Below are 23,717 nucleotides of genomic sequence, written 5' to 3'. Positions count from 1 at the left end.
AATTTGTATCCCTCAGGACAGTAAACCAATGAGGTGACAAAAATGGGGACATTCCAGAAGTTCTGCCTCAGGTGGAACAATCACACAACAAATCTACTTGGAACTCTTGGCCACATTCTTGCTTCTGAACAACATTCAGATGTTACATTATGCTGTCAAGGTAAGAATAAAATTTCATATTATTTTTATGATTATCAAGGAAAACAAATCATGAATGCTTTACTGGAGTATTATAGAAAGAGCAAATAAAGAAAATTAAATAAATGAACTGCCACTCATGTTTTTTTTTTTTTTTGTATCTAACTGATGTCTCTGTGGGTAGGGAGTTTTACAATGAAAGGTACTTTGTAAAGAGCCATCTGAGCAATACTGCTGTAAGAAATAATTGATAAATGAATATTTTGATAAGATACATGTGGGGAGAGGAAGAAACATATCATGAACGATTCAGAATACAGATTCTAGCAAAGCTTTGAGTGAATAATTCAGCTTAGAGATACATATGATGGTTGTGGTGATATCTGGTTGAAATAGAGGAGGAAAGGTTGAAGAAAAAGATATATTTTTAACTAGATGCTGAAGTTGCAAGGGGAGTTAGCTTTATCTGGAAAGGTTTTGACATTGGTGACACTTCATAGTCAGTTAAAGAGCAGTTTTGGTATGATATCAGAAAAAAAGTGCATTTCAGAAGATAGAAGTTTCAGGTACTGTTTGTAGGCTCCCTCACTATCATTATTATTCATTTATTTATTTATTGTATAGGAGGGGCACTGGCCAAATGCAACAAAATTTGCAATTAAAAAAGGTTAAATGAGGTGCTGGTTCTTGAACATATTCAAAAGCATTAGTCAAATATATGGGATAAGTGTATTGTAACCTCCCTTTTGAATGAGTGCAACTCATAGGGAGATGGAAAATCAGAAACAGATAAGGAGTTCCAGTTTACCAAAGAAAGGGGTGAATAAGTGTGAATACTGGTAGATTATACATTATAGAAGTGGACATAGTTGGGTGCAAGAACAAATGAATTATCACAATAACTGAGAAATCAATGATGATAACTTTATCAGCAATGACTTATAATCATTAAATGTTAATGAATTTATTGTCCTGTAACTGATTACTGTTAAGCAGATAAATCCCAATTTCTATACTAGCAATAATGAAATTGATATTTTAAATACAAAAATTGATAAACACAAATCTTTATTTTTTCCTTTGTTATAGAAAACTTAGAAAAATCTTAGAAGAAAATATTTGAATTCAGTGTTTATCCTGTCTCTTCACTAATGAAAGGTTCAGGTTTTCCCACTATATGATTCACCATTATACATACAGGTCCTCCCTGATATATATTTAGGTTATATTCCTGAAAATGCAATCACAGAATGAACGATCATATGTCAAACTTGAGATTGAGTAACAAAATACCAATGTGTTCTGGCCTCTATATATGTGCCTAACCCATAAATAGCATCAAATATCATTTGTAAATAGTTATTGCCTAAAATAATAAAATAGATATTACATAAACAAAGTAAACACGAATAGAGCAGTAAAATAAGAATAAATATAAATTATTTTTGTGATAACATTCACTGTAGTGTGGAGTCTATATGTACCTCCCTGAGTCTGGAGGACCAATTGCCATAATGTCCCCTCTGAGGCTTTTGATTATTATTACTGTTATTATTATTATTATTGTTATTATTATTATTATTATTATTATTATTATTATTATTATTATTATTATTATTGTTGTTGTTGTTGTTGTTGTTGTTGTTGTTGTTGTTGCTGTTGACACCTGTCCTCACAGCCTCCACAGCTGCCATAGGAACTCGACCGCTTACCACACCAGTTGTCCAAGAGACAAGGGTCAGGGCAGCAACACACATGGGAAGATAAAGGCATAGATCCATTGGCTAGAAGAGAGCGGGGCATGAACAGGCTATCATGGCACACACCAGGCCACACCATTGTTATTGGCTGACTCACACAGACAAAGGGAAGCAGGGTAGTGATATGTTGGGCACAAATCCTAGATTTACTCACACAGAATTTAACAGGTATACGTGGCACAATTACAGAGTACTTACGATACTAGAATACTCAACAGTACTACATAACACATGTGGTGATGGAGATGTGTTGAGAGTGTGGCTGTGAGGTAGCGGTGAGACAGTAGTGTTGCTTCAGCTGTCTGAACTGGAGATGGACTGGCTGACTGTGGCTAGAGATCTCTTCAAGTTGGGTCAGACTTATGCTAATTGGCTCATCAGTGAGCCAATCCTGGTTTGCCCATCCACCTGTGACTTCTGGCAGCACCAGAAGTTCCTGCTTGCAGCCACCCCCAGCATTGCCAACCATCAGCATTGCCACCGCCATCATCACTTCCCTTGGTTGCCACAACATTACCCCCTCCCCACACAATTCTCTATTTGTTATCGCTGCTATCACATATGTAATCCATCCACCACTATGGTCTTTTCCTTCTCCTGAGGGGATGGGGCAAACAAGGTTCATCCACTGCTTCAATTTCAGCATCCACTGCTCTCTTGCAAGTTGCAATTACATGATTTTGTGAGATATATAATAATAACCACAAGGCAATATATTATACACTGCTAAATTTTCTATATTTAATTAAAACTAAGTACGCAAATAATCATCAGTAGTTACTTCAGCAAGTAGCAAATTACCTTTCCATATACTTAGCACCAGTTCTCAAAAATTGTCATAAAAATTCCAAGCATCAGAACTCAAAGTCAAAATCACTCAACATATTCAAGTCAAAATCACACATCATATGAAATCAAGCACAAATCTTGAATCTAAACATCCTACACATATAACATCCTAAAATCTTATTTCCTCTTCTAACTCCATGAAATGATAATTAACTAAGATTGCATCACACATTGTTTAAGCTTCACTTACTAATACACTCCATGTCGCCTCTGATGCCTCTCTGTTCAGGATTCAGTGACCTTCTCCCTTCTGCTCTATTTTCTTGACTGGAACAGCCCTCTCTCCCTTAGTTACTTCTTATTCTATACCCTAGGTTGTTAGTTCACCTATTTTCCAAGCAGAAATGCATATCTTACACAAGTCACATCTATAGGTGTGGAAATGTACTTTTTGATCTAATCCACAGTAATACACAAGTTACAGGGGATCCTTGTGATTTGACCGTTCGCAGTTCGAATCATCGCCAATTCAAACTCAGTTAATTAATACCCAATCTTCAAGGTTCGACCGACTGACTTACCAATTCGACATTCATATCTCGCGCGCCACCCACCCGGTCAAATCCGCCTCCAGCCCAAATTCGCCACCAGCCCGCAAGGCGAAAGTGTAAACCGACGCTGCCCTGTGCCAAGGCTGCCACTCATAGGGGAAATCCCCTACAGTAGGTGATTTTAGCCTAATGTAGGGGATAGGGGGATGCCTACAGGGAAAATAGCAATTTGCAAGGGAAACTAGAGATTTTTTTGACAGTATGTAGGGGAATGTTTTTTTTTTTATTTCAAACACTAAATATTTGTCTGAACACCCATTACATTTTATGAAATATGGAATATATATATATATATATATATATATATATATATATATATATATATATATATATATATATATATATATATATATATACAGAAAATCCTCATTATACAGTAGTTCTTTATCCGGTAAATTCACAGTTATGGTATTTGGAATTTACTACCTTTGATTCAATATACGGTAAGAAAAATTCAGATATGGTATCTGCTCATGTCATCCGAGAGGGCCAAGTGCGGGGGAGCAGGGGTGATGACGTCACCCACGCCACACCTCCCCGCTACTCACAGTACTGACTTTAACTTGACCACCCTTGGAGCCTGTTATCTCTTCCCCTCACCCCCCTTTATTTTTAACTGCATTACATATTGCTTACATGCATTACTAATTAGATGAATAAATAGAATATTAAAGGATCTATTGTAAGCACAAATACATTCATAATGATTATGGCAAACAATTAAAGCCTACTACCAGCAGCAAACCATGCAGCAACTGATAAAGGGCACAGATGGGCCTGGTGGAAGTCGTACAAAATCAAGCATGCCTTAGATAACATCGTCATCTTGGGACGATGTGAAGACATCTACCATGAACTTGGCGTGGAATAAAGTATGGCCAAAATGCGCGCATGACTTCCCAGGCTTCACTGAAGAAGACTGGTGCGATCAGAAATGACATAGTAAATCTGTGACATAGGGCTGGCTTCGATGAAGTTGATGATGATGTTGATCATGATCTTTTGGAAAGCCATGCTGAACCTCTCTCAAATAATGAACTTATAAAAAACCTAAACGTCTATCGATGTGCCCCGAGTCTTGAGTGATGAATGTCTATCGACGTATCCCAAGTTTTTGCGGGTTAAGTTGTTCTTTTGGGCAATATACTACATTTATATCATGCATACAATAAACATTCTATTTATCTTATATTAAATCTACATTTGGTTGGTATTTAAAGCATGGTGATTTTTTTGGGGGGTAAATTCGTATCACAAGAACGAAGGAATTCTATTTCTATTACTTTCTATGGGAAAAATTGATTTGATATATGATTTTTTTTGGTATACAACGATTGTCATGGAACGAATTAAATTCATATGTCAAAGTATCACTATATATATATATATATATATATATATATATATATATATATATATATATATATATATATATATATATATATATGTGTGTGTGTGTGTATATATATATATATATATATATATATATATATATATATATATATATATATATATATATATATATATATATATATATTATTATACATGTGTATATATATATATATATATATATATATATATATATATATATATATATATATATATATATATATATATATATATATATATATATATATAATTAATTATGTATATGTATATATATATATATATATATATATATATATATATATATATATATATATATATATATATATATATATATATATAGCCAAGGGCAAAAAAAAGAAAGTTAAAAAAGGCTCACTTGAGTGCTGGATTTCTAAAAAGTGCAAAAAGTGCAAAAACCGTCAGCCAGATTTAGGGGAGCAAATGCCTCGATACCTCCCTCTTAAAAGAAGACAAGTTGTGGGAATTCGGAAATACAGATGCAGAGAGGGAGTTCCAGAGTTTACCAATGAAAGGGATAGGGATAAATGATTGAGAGTGGGACAGAATAGAGATGAGAGGAAGAAGAAAGCCTTGTACAGAGAGGCTGCAGGAGAAGGGGAGGTATGCAGTTAGCAAGATCAGTAGAACAGTTACCATGAAAATAGCGATAAAAGATAGAAAGGGATGCAACACTTCAGCGATGAGAAAGAGATTGAAGACAGTTACGAGTAGTGAGAGGAGGGAACTTGATGAGACGAAAAGCTTTTGATTCCATCCTATCAAGCAAAGCTGTATGACTGGAACTCCCCGAACATGCGAAGAGTACTCCATAGAGGGACGGATAAAGCCCTTATACAGAGTAAGCAGTTGGAGGGGGCGAGAAAAACTGTCGGAGATGCCTCAGAACACCTATCTTCATAGAAGCTGTTTTAGCAAGAGATGAGATGTGAAGTTTCCAGTTAAGATTATGAACAAAGGACAGACCAAGGATATTCATTGTGGAAGAGGGAGACAGTTGAGTGTCATTGAAGAAGAGGGGATAGTTGTCTGGAAGGTTGTATCGAGTTGATAGATGGAGGAATTGAGTTTTTGAGGCATTGAAAACTACTAGATTTTCTCTGCCCCAATCTGAAATCTTAGAAAGATCGGAAGTCAGGCGTTTCGTGGCATCCCCGCGTGATCTGTTGACTTCCTGAAAGGTTGGACGTCTCTGAAAGAATGTGGAAAGATGTAGGGTGGTATCATCAGCGTAGGAGTGGATAGGGCAAGAAGTTTGGTTAAGAATGAATAATGGAAAGAGCGTGGGTGACAGGACAGAACCCTGAGGAACACCACTATTAATAGGTTTAGGAGAAGAACAGTAGCTGTCTACCACAGCAGCAATAGAGTGGTCGGAAAGGAAACTTGAGATAAAGTTGCAGAGAGAAGGATAGAAGCCATAAGAGGGCAGTTTTGAAATCAAAGCTCTATGCCAGACTCTATCAAAAGCTTTTGATATGTCTAACGCTACAGCAAAAGTTTCACCGAAATTTCTAAAAGAGGATGACCAAGACTCAGTAAGGAAAGCCAGAAGATCACCAGTAGACGGAAGCCATACTGGCGATCAGACAGAAGATTGTGAAGTGACAGATGTTTGAGAATCTTCCTATTCAGGATAGATTCAAAAACTTTAGACAAGCAAGAGATTAAAGCTATAGGATGGTAGTTTGAGGGGTTAGAACGGTCACCCTTTTTAGGAACAGGCTGAATGTAGACGAACTTCCAGCAGGAAGGAAAGGTAGAAGTCGATAGACAAAGTTGGAAGAGTTTGGCCAGGCAAGGTGCAAGCACAGAAGCACAGTTTTTGAGAACAATAGGAGGGACCCCATCAGGTCCATAAGCCTTCTGAGGGTTTAGGCCAGCAAGGGCATGGAAAACATCATTACGAAGAATTTTGATTGTAGACATGAAATAGTCAGAGGGAGGAGGAGAGGAGGACAAGCCCAGAATCGTCCAAGGTGGAGTTGTGAGCAAAGGTTTGAGAAAAGAGTTCAGCTTTAGAGACAGAAGAGATGGCAGTGGTGCCATCAGGATGAAATAAAGGAGGAAAGATGAAGAAGTGAAGTTATTTGAGATGTTTTGGCTAGATGCCAGAAGTCACGAGGAGAGTTTGAGTTTGAAAGATTTTGACATTTTCTATTTATGAAAGAGTGTTTGGCAAGTTGAAGAACAGACTTGGCATGATTCCGGCAGAGATATAAAATGCACGAGATTCTGGAGATGGAAGGCTCAAGTACCTTTTGTGGGTAACCTCTCTTTCATGTATAGCACGAGAACAGGCTGAGTTAAACCAAGGTTTAGAAGCTTTAGGTTGAGAAAAAGAATGAGGAATGTACACCTCCATGCCAGACACTAACACCTCTGTTATGCGTCCAGCACAAAGAGATTGGTCTCTGACACGGAAGCAATAATCATTCCAAGGAAAATTAGCATAATACCTCCTCAGGTCCCCCCATCTGGCAGAGGCAAAACGCTAGAGGCACCTTCGCTTTGGGAGATCCTGCGGAGGGATTGGAGAAATAAGACAAGATACAGAAATGAGATTGTGATCGGATGAGCCCAACGGAGATGAAAGGGTAACAGCATAAGCAGAAGGGTTAGAGGTGAGGAAGAGATAAAAAATGTTGGGCGTGTCTCCAAGATGGTCAGGAATACGAGTAGGGTGTTGCACCAGTTGCTCTAGGTCATGGAGGATAGCAAAGTTGAAGGCTAGTTCACCAGGGTGGTCAGTGAAGGGAGAGGAAAGCCAAAGCTGGTGGTGAACATTGAAATCTCCAAGAATGGAAATCTCAGCGAAAGGGTAGAGGGACAGAATGTGCTTCACTTTAGAAGTTAAGTAGTCGAAGAATTTAGTATAGTCAGAAGAGTTAGGGGAGAGATAAACAGCACAGATGAATTTAGTTTGAGAGTGACTGTTAAGTCATAGCCAGATGGTTGAAAATTCGGAAGACTTAAAAGTGTGGGCATGAGAGCAAGTTAGGTCATTGCACACATAGATGCAACATCCAGCTTTGGAATTTTTTTTTTTTTTTTTTTACATTACAAGGGCACTGGCCAAGGGAAAACAGTGTTGGAAAAAAAAAAAAAATCCCGCTGGTTGCCAGGCCCTGTTAAGAGGAAAGTAGGAGAAAGAGAAAAAACAAAAAAATCTAAAAGGAGGGTCCAGTTAACGTAAGAGGTGTCTTGACACTCCTCTTTTGAAAGAGTTTAAGTCATAGGCAGGTGGAAATACAGACACAGGTAGAGAGTTCCAGAGTTTACCAGTGTAGGGAATGAAGGAGTGAAGATACTGGTTAACTCTTGCATTAGGAAGATGGACAGAATAGGGATGAGAAGAAGTAGAGAGTCTTGTGCAGCGAGGCCGCAGGAGGGGGAAGGCATGCAGTTAGCAAGTTCAGAAGAGCAGACAGCATGAAAACAGCGGTAGAAGACAGATAAAGATGCAACATTGCGGCGGTGACTTAAAGAATCAAGACAGTCAGTTAGAGGAGAAGAGTTGATAAGACGAAAAGCTTTAGATTCCACCTTGTTTAGTAAAGCTGTGTGTGGATCCCCAGACATGAGAGCCATACTCCATACACGGGCGGATAAGGCCCTGTACAGAGCAAGCAGCTGGGAGGGAGAAAAATGGACGAAGACGCCACAGGACACCTAACTTCTTGGAAGCTGATTTAGCAAGAGTAGAGATGTGAAATTTCCAGTTTAGATTTTTAGTGAAGGATAGACCGAGTGTGTTTAATGTAGAGGAGAGGGAAGTTGAGTGTTATTGAAGAAGAGAGGATAGTTGTCTGGAAGGTTATGTCGAGTAGATAGTTGTAGAAATTGAGTTTTGAGGCATTGAACAAAACCAGGTTTTCTCTGCCCCAATCAGAAACAAGTGAAAGATCAGAAGTTAGGCGTCCTATAGCATCTCGCCTTGAGTCATTTAATTGTTGTTGGGTTGGGCGTCTGTTGAACGCTGTTGAATAATGCAAGGTGGTATCATCAGCATAGGAGTGGATAGGGCATTGAGTCAGATTTAGGAGATCATTGATGAATAATAGAAAGAGAGTGGGTGATAGGACAGAACCCTGTGGAACACCACTGTTGATAGTTTTAGGGAAGAACAGTGACCGTCTACTACAGCAGCAATAGAACGATCGGAAAGGAAACTGGAGATGAAGGTACAGAGAGAAGGATAGAATCCGTAGGAGGGTAGTTTAGAAATTAAAGATTTGTGCCAGACTCTATCGAAGGCTTTCGATATGTCAAGGCCGACAGCAAAGGTTTCACCGAAGTCCCTAAAAGAGGATGACCAAGATTCAGTTAGGAAAGTAAGAAGATCACCAGTAGATCTGCCTTTACGGAAACCATACTGGCAATCAGAGAGAAGGTTGTGAGCTGATAGATGCCTCATTATCTTCCTATTAAGGATAGACTCAAAGGCTTTAGAAAGGCAGGAAATCAAAGCTATAGGGCGGTAGTTAGAAGGATTGGAGTGGTCACCTTTTTAGGGACAGGTTGAATGTGAGCAAACTTCCAGCAAGAAGGATAAATAGAAGTAGAGAGACACAGATGAAAGAGTTTGACCAGGCAGTGAGCGAGTTCGGAAGCACAGTTTTGAGAACAACAGGAGGGACTCCATCCGGACCGTAAGCCTTCCGAGAATCAAGGCCAGAGAGGGCCAGGAAAACGTCTTTATAAAGAATTTTAATTTTAGGGATGAAGTAGTCAGAGGGTGGAGGAGTAGGAGGAATATGCCCAGAATCATCCAAAGTTGAGTTGGTAGCAAAGGTTTGAGCGAAGAGTTCAGCTTTAGAAAAGAAGAGACAGCTGTAGAGCCATCTGGATGAAGTAAAGGAGGAAAGACGAAGAAGTAAAGTTGTTAGAGATATTATTGGCTAGATGCCAGAAATCTCGAGAGGAGTTAGAATTGGAAAGACTTTGACATTTTCTATTGATGAAAGAGTTTTTAGTAAGTTGGAGAATAGATTTGGCATGATTACGGGCAGAAATATATAGGGCATGAGTTTCAGCAGTTGGATGGCTACGGAACCGTTTGTGAGCCGCCTCTATCATTGACAGCACGAGAACAAGCAGAGTTAAACCAAGGCTTTTTAGCTTTAGGGTTAGAGAAAGTATGAGGAATGTATAGCTCCATGCCAGAGATAATCACCTCTGTTATGCGCTCGGCACAAAGAGAAGGATCTCTGACATGAAAACAATAATCATCCCAAGGAAATCAGAATAGTACTGCCTTAGTTCCTCCCACTTAGCAGAGTTAAAATGCCAGAAGCACCTCCGCTTAGGCGGGTCCTGAGGCTGCACTGGAGTGATAGAACAGGTAACGGAAATTAGATTGTGGTCGGAGGAGCCCAACGGAGAGGAAAGTTTAACAGAGTAAGCAGAAGGGTTGGAGGTTAGGAAAAGATCAAGAATGTTGGGCGTGTCTCCAAGGCGGTCAGGAATACGGGTAGGGAACTGCACTAGCTGCTCTAGGTCATGAAGGATAGCAAAGTTGAAGGTTTGTTCACCAGGTTGGTCAGTGAAAGAAGATGAAAGCCAAAGCTGGTGGTGAACATTGAAATCCCTAAAATGGAGATCTCAGCAAAAGGAAAGTGAGATAAGATGTGCTCCACCTTGGAAGTCAAATAGTCAAAGAATTTTACATAGTCAGAGGAATTAGGTGAGAGGTATACAGCACAGATGAATTTAGTTAGAGAGTGACATTGAAGTCTTAGCCAGATGGTAGAAAATTCTGAAGATTCAAGATTGTGGGCACGAGAGCAAGTGGTGTCGTTACGCACGTATGCGCAACATCCAGCTTTGGATTGAAAATGAGGATAGAGCAAGTAGGAGGGAACAGAAAAGGGGCTGCTGTCAGTAGTCACAGACAACTGTGTTTCGGTTAGGAAGAGAAGATGAGGTTTAGTAGAGGAGAGGTGGTGTTCCACAGATTGAAAATTAGAACGAAGGCCACGAATGTTGCAGAAATTGATAGTGAAAGTATTAGATGAAGTGTCAAGACACCCAAGGTCGACAGCAGAGGGGCAGTCCGACCTGGGGACATTTATGGTCCCCTCCCCAGAGGGGGACTCCGAGGCAGGGCGTGGTGAAGCCATTATTAAATTTTGATTTGAAGAGAGTGTAAAAGTGTAAGGTGTTGTAGTGTAGTGTAGGAAGTAGTAGAAGTTGTCTTTAGAGGGCAGGCTGCAACTGCTCAATTGTATAAATGAGACCACAAAGGGAACCGGGAAAAGAGGACACGGGGAATCACTCAGTCTGCAGCACTGCCTACATCCCCGTAAGTACCTCTCCTGGAGTATTCCACCGGGCGGCAGGTGACTACTGCCTACTCCATAAAAATGAGAATAGAGAAAGTAGGAGGGAACAGAGAAGGGGCTACTGTCAGTTGCCTCAGACAGCTGTGTTTCGGTGAGGAAAAGTAGATGAGGTTTAGTAGAGGAGAGGTGGTGTTCCACAGATTGAAAATTAGATCTAAGACTGCGAAGGAAAACTGTTCCAATCCCTTAAACCGTAGGAGGGCAGTTTTGAAATCAAAGCTCTATGCCAGACTCTATCAAAAGCTTTTGATATGTCTAACGCTACAGCAAAAGTTTTACCGAAATCTCTAAAAGAGGATGACCAAGACTCAGTAAGGAAAGCCAGTAGATAACCAGTAGAGCGACCTTGACAGAAGCCATACTGGCGATCAGATAGAAGATTGTGAAATGGCTGATGTTGGAGAATCTTCCTATTCAGGATAGATTAAAAAAATTTACACAACCAAGAGATTAAAGCTATAGGACGGTAGTTGGAGGGACCTGAGGAGGTATTGTGCTGATTTTCCCTGGAATGATTATTGCTTCCGTGTCAAAGACACGCATAACAGAGGTGTTCGTGTCTGGCGTACATTCCTCATTCTTTTTCTCAACCTAAACCTTCTAAACCTTGGTTTAAATCAGCCTGTTCTCGTGCTATACATGAAAGAGAGGTTGCCCACAAAAGGTACTTGAGCCTTCCATCTCCAGAATCTCATGCACTTTATATCTCTGCCCAGAATCATGCCAAGTCTGTTCTTCAACTTGCCAAACACTCTTTCATGAATAGAAAATGTCAAAATCTTTCAAACTCAAACTCTCCTCGTGACTTCTGGCATCTAGCCAAAAGCATCTCCAATAACTTCACTTCTTCATCTTTCTCTCCTTTATTTCATCCTGATGGCACCACTGCCATCTCTTCTGTCTCTAAAGCTGAACTCTTTTCTCAAACCTTTGCTCACAACTCCACCTTGGACGATTCTGGGCTTGTCCCTCCCCTCTCCTCCTCCCTCTGACCATTTCATGTCTACAATCAAAATTCTTCGTAATGATGTTTTCCATGCCCTTGCTGGCCTAAACCCTCAGAAGGCTTATGGACCTGATGGGGTCCCTCCTATTGTTCTCAAAAACTCTGCTTCCGCACTTGCACCCTGCCTTGCCAAACTCTTCCAACTTTGTCAATCGACTTCTACCTTTCCTTCCTGTTGGAAGTTCGCCTACATTCAGCCTGTTCCTAAAAAGGGTGACCGTTCTAACCCCTCAAACTACCATCCTATAGCTTTAATCTCTTGCTTGTCTAAAGTTTTTTAATCTATCCTGAATAGGAAGATTCTCAAACATCTGTCACTTCACAATCTTCTGTCTGATCGCCAGTATGGCTTCCGTCAAGGTTGCTCTACTTGTGATCTGGCTTTCTTTACTGAGTCTTGGTCATCCTCTTTTGCTGTAGCGTTAGACATATGAAAAGCTTTTGATAGAGTCTGGCATAGAGCTTTGATTTCAAAACTGCCTTCCTACGGCTTCTATCCTTCTCTCTGCAACTTTATCTCAAGTTTCCTTTTCGACCGCTCTATTGCTGCTGTGGTAGATGGCTACTGCTCTTCTCCTAAACCTATTAATAGTGGTGTTCCTCAGGGTTCTGTCCTGTCATCCACTCTCTATTATTCATTCTAAACCAAACTTCTTGCCCTATCCACTCCTACGCTGATGATACCACCCTACATCTTTCCATGTTCTTTCAGAGACGTCCAACCCTTCAGGAAGTCAACAGATCACGCGGGGACGCCACGGAACGCCTGACTTCCGATCTTTCTAAGATTTCAGATTGGGGCAGAGAAAATCTAGTAGTTTTCAATGCCTCAAAAACTCAATTCCTCATCTATCAACTCGACACAACCTTCCAGACAACTATCTCCTCTTCTTCAATGACACTCAACTCTCTCTCTCTTCCACAATGAATATCCTTGGTTTGTCCTTTGCTCATAATCTTAACTGGAAACTTCACCATCTCATCTCTTGCTAAAACAGCTTCTATGAAGATAGGTGTTCTGAGGCGTCTCCGCCAGTTTTTCTCGCCCCTCCAACTGCTTACTCTGTATAAGGGCTTTATCCGTCCCTCTATTGAGTACTCTTCGCATGTTCGGGGGATTCCAGTCACACAGCTTTTCTTGATAGGATGGAATTGAAAGCTCTTCGTCTCATCAAGTCCCCTCCTCTCACTACTCGTAACTGTCTTCAGTCTCTTTCTCACCGCCGAAGTGTTGCATCCCTTTCTATCTTTTATCGCTATTTTCATGGTAACTGTTCTACTGATATTGCTAACTGCATGCCCTCCTATCTCTTGTAGCCTTTCTGCACAAGGCTTTCTTCTTCCTCTCATCCCTATTCTGTCCAACTCTCTCATGCAAGAGTTAACCAGCACTCAATCATTTATCCCTTTCACTGGTAAACTCTGGAACTCCCTCCCTGCATCTGTATTTCCGAATTCCTACAACTTGTCTTCTTTTAAGAGGGAGGTATCGAGGCATTTGCTCCCCTAATTCTGGCTGCCGGTTTTGGCACTTTTTGCACTTTTTAGAGAGCCAGCACTCAAGTGGGCCTTTTTTAACTTTCTTTTTTTTGCCATTGGGTGGCCCTCTTTCCTACGTAAAAAAAAAAAAATATATATATATATATATATATATATATATATATATATATATATATATATATATATATATATATATATATATATATATATATATATATATATATATATACACATGTATATATATCAATATATATCAATATATATATATATATATATATATATATATATATATATATATATATATATATATATATATATATATATATATATATATATATATATATATATATATATATATATATATATATATATATATATATATATATATATATGAGGAGAGTAAAATGATACGCACTCTTGGTTTTTCAATGTATTTACACAAAAGCAGGGGATAAGCAAATACATAATTTTTCTATATAGTCTCCTTGTTTTTCGATGCACTTGGTCCAGCGGTCCATAAGCTAGCGTATTCCCTCCGAGAAGAAGGTTTGGGATTGGTCATGCAACCATTTATGCACCGCTTCTTTCACATCTTCATCCGTAGGAAATCGCCGACCTCGTAAACCATCTTTGAACAGTCCAAAGATATGGTAGTCGGAAGGGGCGAGATCTGGGCTGTAGGCAGGGTGTTCCAGCACCACAAAACCCAATTGGTTAATGGTTTCAACAGTCTGGGCGGCTGTGTGTGGGTGTGCATTGTCATGCAACAACAAAACTTTCTTTGACAATAGGCTTCGGCGTTTGGTGCAAATTGCTGGCTTCAGTTTGTTGGCCAGCAAAGCACTGTACCTTGCACTGTTGATCGTGCACCCTTTTTCCAGGTAGTCTTCCAGTATAGGTCCTTTTGAGTCCCAAAAAAGGGTTAGCATCACCTTTCCCGCAGAAGCCTGAGTCTTGAATTTCTTCGTCGCTGGCGAGCCAGGATGTTTCCACTCCATACTCTGTCTTTTGGATTCTGGCTCATAATGATGGACCCACGTTTCATCTCCTGTGACTATTCTGCTCAAAAATCTCTCGCCATCATTGTTGTAGCGATCGAGTAAACGTTGGCAGACCTCAAGACGCTTTGCTTTGTGCTCTGCAGTAAGCTCCCTTGGCACCCACCTCGCACAGACTTTATGGAAGCCGAGCTCATCGTGGATGATTTGAAAGGCAGAACCATGACTAATCTGCAGAGAACAAGCTACCTCATCAATGATAACTTGCCGGTTTGCCATTACCATCTCTCGAACTTGCTGAATCTTCTCATTAGTGGTGGAGGTTGATGGGCGTCCTGCTCCCTCTTCGTGCCACGCCGTCCGCCACTTTTAAACTTCTCAATCCACTCATACACACTTCTACGCAGTAGTACACTATCCCCGTATTGTACTAAAAGCCTCCGATGAATTTCAGCCCCTGACACTCCTTCTGACCAGAGAAATCGGGTCACTGCTCTTTGTTCTTCCTTGGTGCATACTGCTAGTGGAGCGGCCATGTTTACACAGTAAAGACAGAAAGCACAATGGTGCGATCATGCTCAAACTTTGATCACATGACCACAGTAGTATCAACTATAAGCATGCATGCGCAGAACGCAGTGTGGCAATACTGAAGACATGTTATGGCGAAAGTGCGGATAATTTTACTCTCCTCGTATATATATATATATATATATATATATATATATATATATATATATATATATATATATATATATATATATATATATATATATATATATATATATATATATATATATATATATATATATATATATATATATATATATATATATATATATATATATATATGTATACAGTGATATTTTGACATACGAATTTAATTCATTCCATGACAATCATTGTATACAAAAAAAATCATATATCAAATAAATTTTTCCCATAGAAAATAATGGAAATAGAATTCATTCCTTCTTGTGATACGAATTTACCCCCCAAAAAAATTAACATGCTTTAAATACCAACCAAATGTAGATTTAATATAAGATAAATAGAATGTTTATTGTATGCAAGATATAAATGTAGTATATTGCCCAAAAGAACAACTTAACCCGTAAAACTCGGGACACATCGATAGATGTTCATCACTCAAGACTCGGGGTACATCGATAGACGTTTAGGCTTTTTACGGCTATATTTTGGCTATTTTTTTTCCTGTTTTTTTGCTTGTGAGCTGGCAACACTCATCAGGAGTAAACATATGCTCTACATCACTGTGTCACCAACGATGGATGGTGGGAGCGACAGTGATTTCACAGTGTTTGATTCCGCCACCTCTCCCATGCACCTTACTTCTATACCTTGGGTCTGTTGCCATGTTGTGGGGAGACAACTTTTGAATAAGAGTGATATCAGAGCAGGAAAGAGAGAGAGAGAGAGAGAGAGAGAGAGAGAGAGAGAGAGAGAGAGAGAGAGAGAGAGAGAGAGAGAGAGAGAGAGAGAGAGAGGGCATACAACAGGCCTGTTTTCTATCGCTCTAGTCAAGGCCACTGAACCCAATCGGACGCAAGGCCATGTGCACTGTTGATACCACCTCATTCAACCTGTGATATTTTGGTAACCATGACATCTAGAGACTTCTGTTTTTTTGCATTGCAAAGAGGAAGAGTTAGTTGCTTGTGGGTGGAACACCATTTGTACTCACTTGTTTATTGAATTTCTAAGTGTAATTATTATGTGAATACAGGCTATTTTGTGTGTTTCGCCAAACTTTTACTTTTGGGACCCATGATCACTGGGTCTTGAGTTCACAAAACTTTAGAAAAAATCCACACTGCCAAGGAGCACAGGCACATACATGCATAAAGGATGAACAACGATACACAACGCGGGCTAAATGTTTGTGTGGATGTGGGTAGCCGAACGATCGTTGCGCCACTTACCGATGGCTCTTCGTATCTTAAAGATATCTTTGTATTTCAAGGCGTAAATTATATGAAATTTTTTGTCGTATATAAAAAAAATTGTATATTGGGGCTTTCGTATCTCAAGGTATTACTGTATATATATATATATATATATATATATATATATATATATATATATATATATATATATATATATATATATATATATATATACAGGGGAGACTCAATACTCAAATTTAATTCCCTCATATCAAAAAATTAGACTACCCATACCTATAAATCAGTTAATTTGATTTAACCTTAGGAAAACCATAAGTTTACAAAAAATTCAGTGTATTTTTTTATAATATTGATTTGTACTTAATGTAAGTGAAGGCTGGTGATGGATAATGTAGAAGAGGAGGGGAGGTGGGTGTGGAGAAGAAGAGAAGTTATTCATCGGAAGATGAGTCACCATCCATATAAAACGACTGGTAACTAGGTATGGTTCCTGTGAACCCTCTATTGGAGGGCTGTGGCTCACTAACATTTGCACTCTCACTAGAATCCTTATTTTCACTATTAATAAGCCTCTTTGGTACCATTGTAAGCATCTAAATAAAAAATTACAGACAAAACACAGAAGATTGTTGTTCTCTCAACCACAACACGGCAGTGAGAGTCTAGGGATGTGCATCGATATCCGGTATTTTAGATTCGATAATACCTGTAATACCGGTATCAGAAAAGGACAACCACATGTGTAGCCATTCGAGTACTAGATATTTTTGTGAGTACCAGATTGAACATTTATGTTTGAGTATTGAAGAGCTTGAGTTTTAAGATGTTCGAGTATTTAGTTTTCACTGTATATCTAATTTTTTTTTCGCAATGATTAATTAATTACCATGCAAAAGTGAACTGGTGATAGCTCAACTCTGAAAAACTGGATATATTGTAAAAATTAAATATAATCGATCTTGTTGCAGACCCAGTATAGTAAAGAACAAATATCATAAAAGTGAAATATTATATAACATTGAATTGTATATCAGGGAGAATACCTGTACTTGACCAGGATGGTCAGTGAAAAGAAGGAAAGCTGAAGCTGGTGATGAACATTGAAGTCTTCAGGAAGAGATCTAGAGTCAGAATGTGGTCCATTATAGAAGTTATGTAAGTAGACAAAGAATTTCTTAAAGTCAGAGGAGTTAGGTGAGAGGTATACAGGACAGATGAATTTAGTTTGAAAGTGACTTTGTAGTCATAGCCAGATGTTGGAAAACTCAGAAGACTCAAAAGTTTTGGCATGAGTATTGATTAAGTTTTTGCACACATAAACACAACATCCAGCTTTGGAATGAAAATGAGTATAGAAAAAGAAGGGAACAGTAATTGGGCTACTGTTAGTTGCCTCAGACACTTGTGTTTCACTGAGGAAAAGATGAGGAGAGATGGTGATCTACAGATTGAAAATTGGTACCTAGACCACAAATATTGCAGAAGTTAATGAAGAAAAATTGAGGAGGGTATCATTACACTTATGGTTCATACTGGTAGAGCAGTCTGAGCTGTGGGACATTTATGGTCCTCTACCAGATGGGGACTCCAAAGTTCAAATTTGAATTTTAAGTATTGTTTGTATTTGGGCTAAAATAGCATTGAGCCACTTCCCTATTCTGGATAGGATGAGAGTAAACAGATGAATTACAATTTGTTCAATTTGGGAATAGATGAAGTGTGTGGACACCTGTGTTTCAGTGAAGAAAAGGTAAGATTTAGAGAAATTGGGATGATGTTCTACAGGTTGGAAGGTAGGTCTAAGACTAGGAATATTGTAGAAATTCATATTGAAAAAATTAGTGGATATCAAAATACCTAAGTCCATTACTAAAAGGACAGCATGGTCTAGGGACATTTATTTGTAGTTCCCTGTATTGTATAATGCACTGGAGTGCATGTTGCATAGTGACAGACTACTACTCAGTGTTTTTAAACATGAAGGAAAACAGGCAAAGAGGAAATATCAAAAGCCAGCAGGAGCTTTTCAGTACCACTTCACTCCTGCATATGTATCCTTATCCCCTGGAGAAACTTAGACTAAGGTGTTTGCCTCCTTTATGGTGCATTAATGTTGCAATGATTTGTTTAATAAAGATGGATTGATATTGATTGCAGTTATTGAGTTGACACTATATTCTTGTAATTATGATTGTGAATTATACAGGTGATGATGGGAGACATTCTGTTTCTGTTATTAGTTACCATATGTTTTTTTCTTATTTTTTTCCAGGTGAAGTTTGGCGGCTGCACAAATTGGTATTGTGTGCATCCAGTAGTCATTTTGAGAAGCTACTTGGTGCACTTCCTCCTGGCAACTCTCCAATAGTTGTATTGGATGGTCCTCATCCTCAAGATGTTGCTTCCTTAATCCACTTCATTTATCATGGGGAAGTAAATGTTGATCAAGAAAACCTTGCATCCCTTCTCAGAACAGCTGAAAGCCTCAAAATTAAAGGTCTAGCAGAAGTTTCCTCAGTAACCAGTGGTAGTGATCACAAAAGTCATAGTGAAGATGACTGTCTAAGGCAACATAACAGAGGAAGATCAAGGGTTGACAACTGCCATTCTACTCCAATATACAGTCTTTGTGGTGAATATTCAACAGGAATGTATGGCTTTATTCCACAGGTTTTATCTCCTCATAACCAAGTAGCTGATCCCTTAGAGCGAGATCCATCTCCCCTAAACCTTTCCTTTAATGGTACTTTAAGAAATATTCATGATGAAACTCCTCAGGAGAGACAAGAGAGACGAAACCGACTTGATGACCTTCTGTATGCTGCTACTGAACGGAGCAAAAAAGAAGAGAGAAGAGAGGCTCGTCGTGAGGCACGTGAGGCAGCTCTTCGTGAGGCTGCAGCAGTTCGAGAGTCCTCAGTTATTCTTTCAAATGATCAGGCTGTCATTCCACCTGCAAAGCGTGCAAGAGTGGGTGATATTCCTCGACCCTCAAGTCATCCTGCCCATCCAGCTTTCCACATTCCTTTGGTAAATTTGACCATTCCTTCCAGTGCTTCAGCATCAGTCATAGCAACTCAGAATCTGTCTACTCAAACCTCCTGTGCTTCACAATCTTCTCCTTGTGAAAATGCATCCATAGTTGTCCAAGATACAGATGTCCAACTGGAACAACTTGAAAGACAAGATAGTGAGGGAACTTTGGAAAAATCTCCATGTAAAAGTGAAAAAGCTGAAGAGTTTAGGTGAGATTTTTTTCTTCAAGATTTTATATAAGTTAAGCACCACAATTTTTATAAGGGATCACATTAGAGCAGTGGTTCCCAAACTATCTTACATGATGTCTCTCTATTGCCTCCAACAAACTTGCATGAACCCTGTTCCTACTTTATTGCAGTTATATGAAATTATATATTTTTACAATTTCTATCTTGACTTTCAAAGAAAATTAGAATCTCAACATGAGTGAAAATGAATTGAATGCATAATAAATGTGTGAGGGATTTTAAAAAGTATCTACTTCAACGAATAGAAATTAACAAAATGAAAGTTATTAAATTGACTTGCACAGTTCCAAGAACTGAATAAAGAACTTGAAAACTTGGCACATAATACATGTTTGAAATATTCAACATTTGAATGAGCATTTAATAAATTTAGTAAAACACTGTGTCTATCTGTAATAAGTAGAGTCTCTTAAACTAGGTATAGATATTTGAAGACATGACACATACATAATATTTTGAATTCTCAAAGGCATTCCAGGAAACAAATTAAATTTAATGTAAAGTATGGAGACATGGCATATATACAATATTTTGTGTTCTAATAATAATGAAATGTAGAGACACCTTCCTATATACAGTGCTCATTACAAACATTGTCACTGGAGACCATGTCATTCGGATGAAGGATCAAGACATGCGTGCTTTCCTTGGTGGGCATCAGATGCTTTTAATTTAATTATTATACTTCTGGCATCTCAACCTGCATGTTGGGCAGCTTGCAAAGATGGGAAGAAGTGGTTGGTGCTTGTCAATCACTCTTATTGGTGGGCATTCTGTTGCTGTCATCCTGTACTACCCCCCCAGACTGGCTTGCAGTTACTCTGCTGTTTAGCTGTTTTCCAGGACAATGGTGCACTACCAGATCTTGTTACAGTATGACATCACAGCCATCTCAACTCTCCACAAGGCTGAACACTTCACACGGGTCATCTCTGACCAGATGGGTGTCATTGTCCGCCAAGTTCAATGATAGGTGAAGTATATGGCTGAACTCAGCAGCAACAACATACCCGCCAAGAAGAAACTACCATGAAACACCTGCAAAATTTCCCTGCAAACCCTGAGAGTGTTATACCTTAAAGTTGAATGCAATCCATGAGTATCTGCCAGGAAAATCAGGGAAGACAACTTGGGATTCCTGAGTAATGTGTCTGTGAGGACATTATCATGCCACATCCACAATGATCTCATGTATCTGAGCTGTGCAGCATGGCCCAAGTCTATGGTAACTGTGGGCCCAGCAAGAGAAGAGACTTGTGTTTTGTGAGAGGATGAAAGATTGGACCATCGAGCAGTGGCGTGACGTGCTGTAGAGCAATTAGTCAAGATTCACAGTGACAACCAGTAGTCAAGGTTGTTGCATGTACTGGTGCCCAGGCAGTGACTCCCTTGACCCTCACTACACTACCAGATTTCCTGATTTGTTGATGGTGTGGGGATGCTTTTCCTACCATGGGGTGGGGAGCCTTGTGGTGTTACCCAAAAAACACCACAAAGAATCAGGAGAACTACCTTGAGCTTCTTTATGACCATCTACTGGGGTCTTTTGAGATGTTTCAGGCTTCCACCTTCATGCAGGATGGTGCACCATGCCATACTGCTGTCAGTGAAGCAGTGGCTGAGAGACTGCTGTGTGCGATTCTTTGAAGACTGGCCTGCTAATTCCCCTGATCTGAGCCTAATAGAAAATTTGTAGGCGATGATAATAAAACGGGTGTTATGCATCCACGACTGTTCAACTGTAGCCAGACTTCAAGCTGCGCTTCACTACGTCAAGGGAAGCCAACAAAGTATTAGTTGTAGGCTCAGTAAATTTCTTTGGATGCAGTACATGTTTATATTACCTGGCACAGCGTGGAAGAGAGATATGACAATGTTTATGGCGAGCACTGTAAATAGAATAATGGAACAAATGATATCATGTCTTTTTTATGAAATATTAAGACATGACATAATTTGAATTTTCATAACACTGAAATGTAAAGCACCTTACTTCAGTAGATAACTAAAACCACATTGCACACTGTTCTATAAACTAGATATGATTTGTGAAGACATTTAGAATTTGTATAATAATGAAATGAAAAGTTTAAACCATGAATGATATCTAGCAGCCTAAATTTTACATTGCCACACCATCACATTATTACTCAACAAAGCCACCATGAGTTTTGCACCACATAGTCTTGCTACATGCAAATGAGAGAAAGATCAAAGTACGTATATTGATATGACATCTGCTCCAATGTTTGTATTTAGTTATGGTCTTTGAAGTTATTTGTTTTGTAATAACATCCCTCTTAGCCATTAAGTTAACTATAAATATGTATTTATATTTGGATATTCAGGTTAGGTTTTATTGATTTATAGTATCTTCTGAAAATTTCAGTGACATAAATACCAATGAGGAAACTGCTCTAAACAGTGATGAGAGTGATACTCAAAGTGCTCCTGAGACGCCCAGTGAGGCTGTTACTGTCTCAGGTCTCCAAGTTGCAGCTCCCTCCACTACTACAACAGCTACACAAGTGTGTACATCTTATGGAGTTGATGGTGTAAGCCAGACATCATCATCTGTATCCATAGCTGTCTCCAATACCCACCTCATTTCCACAAACAATACTGCCAATACTCCTTCTTCAGAGCAAAATGAGGAGAAGGTGACACCATATTATCACAGTATCTTGCAACAGGTTGCAGAAGGAAATGCAAGTGGAGAAACTGCATCTTCAAATGCTCAGAGAGTTACCATTAACATGAGAACATTTAAGGTACGTAAACTTTACTGAAGCTTTTATAATGAAAAGTAAATTTTGTAAGTAAAAGAAATGCATTTACAATTTATGTCGAGTTATTTTAGTTGTTTATAAGCAGAAACGTAGGTTTTTTTTGTTTTACTGTAAAATCCATTTTTATCTACATACCCATATTTATTACTTATTGCTTAAACCACCCATTCTCACAGCAAACTTACACCATGTCTAACAGCTTGAGAAAAAGAAACAAAAAAAATATTTGAGGTGCCCTTTCTCGTTTTCTTTGAGATGAGAAGACACCCAGCCTGTTTTCTACTCCCATCAGGCCGATTCCCTCATTTGCCTCTAACTTAAAAGGTCATAGAGGGGAGGGAGGAAGAAAAATTCAATTACAGTATAATTACTGAAGTACATGAGACTTACCGTAGGTCAGTTAAAATGTGCTTCGGGTTTTTATGAAGCAAATCACTTCTGCTGAAGGGGAGCATTCACATGAGATATGCTGCATGTCACCACACCGACAGACTTTGAAGAATACGAGCACCCACATGATAAACAAGACTAATGATTCCTTATAAAGAAACCCCCTGTTGGCTTCGTGGAAGGGGAGGAGTGGAGGGCATGTGAATGCTCCCCTTCAGCAGAAGTGATTTGCTTCATAAAACTCGAAGCACATTTCAACTGACCTATGGTAAGTCTCACGTACTTCAGTAATTTCATATCAGCAAATCATTATTCTGCTAAAGCTTTGCATTCGCATGAGGTTTTAAAGACACGTGGGTGACGTATCTCAGTAGTTCTTAGGCATATGTGTATCTGAAACCCGTTCAAAATCGATTGATAACATACCGCTCAATAAAATTACATTTATAAATAATATGCCCAAGTTAGTCCAGCACTGCATCTTGGAATGGGTTCCCCTTCTGGACAATATTCTTGTTGTAGTGTTTGGCAAAGGTCGATTCCCTTGACCATCCAGCTTTAGACAAGATGTGGCATATTGGCACAGACATGGCCCTGGCCTGAGAGGCTGCAGCCGTGCAGACACTGCTCGCCGTGTATTTGGCAGAGTCAACACCAGAAATGGTAAGCACATGCTTAATCCATCTTGCAATTGTATCTCTTGATACAGATTTATGTGGCTTGATGAAGCTTATGAAGAGTCTTCCATCCTGCTCCCCAGTCTTCTCTCG

General features: G+C 39.1%; 1 protein-coding gene across 1 annotated transcript in view; it reads left to right on the top strand.

Annotated features, from left to right (window-relative positions):
* Positions 1-23,717, top strand: part of LOC123520529 — a 203,601-nt gene that overhangs the window by 44,042 nt on the left and 135,842 nt on the right. The window contains exons 2-4 of the mRNA XM_045282861.1: positions 17-160; positions 18,754-19,726; positions 22,158-22,539. Of these exons, the coding sequence (XP_045138796.1) occupies positions 43-160; positions 18,754-19,726; positions 22,158-22,539 (1,473 nt within the window). The 5' untranslated portion in view covers positions 17-42. The remainder of the gene's footprint in view (positions 1-16; positions 161-18,753; positions 19,727-22,157; positions 22,540-23,717) is intronic.

This window comes from Portunus trituberculatus, chromosome 47 (assembly GCF_017591435.1).
Source record: "Portunus trituberculatus isolate SZX2019 chromosome 47, ASM1759143v1, whole genome shotgun sequence".
Taxonomy (NCBI): domain Eukaryota; kingdom Metazoa; phylum Arthropoda; class Malacostraca; order Decapoda; family Portunidae; genus Portunus; species Portunus trituberculatus.
The sequence above is the reverse complement of the archived record's forward strand: the minus strand, read 5'-3'. Positions and strand labels throughout refer to the sequence as shown.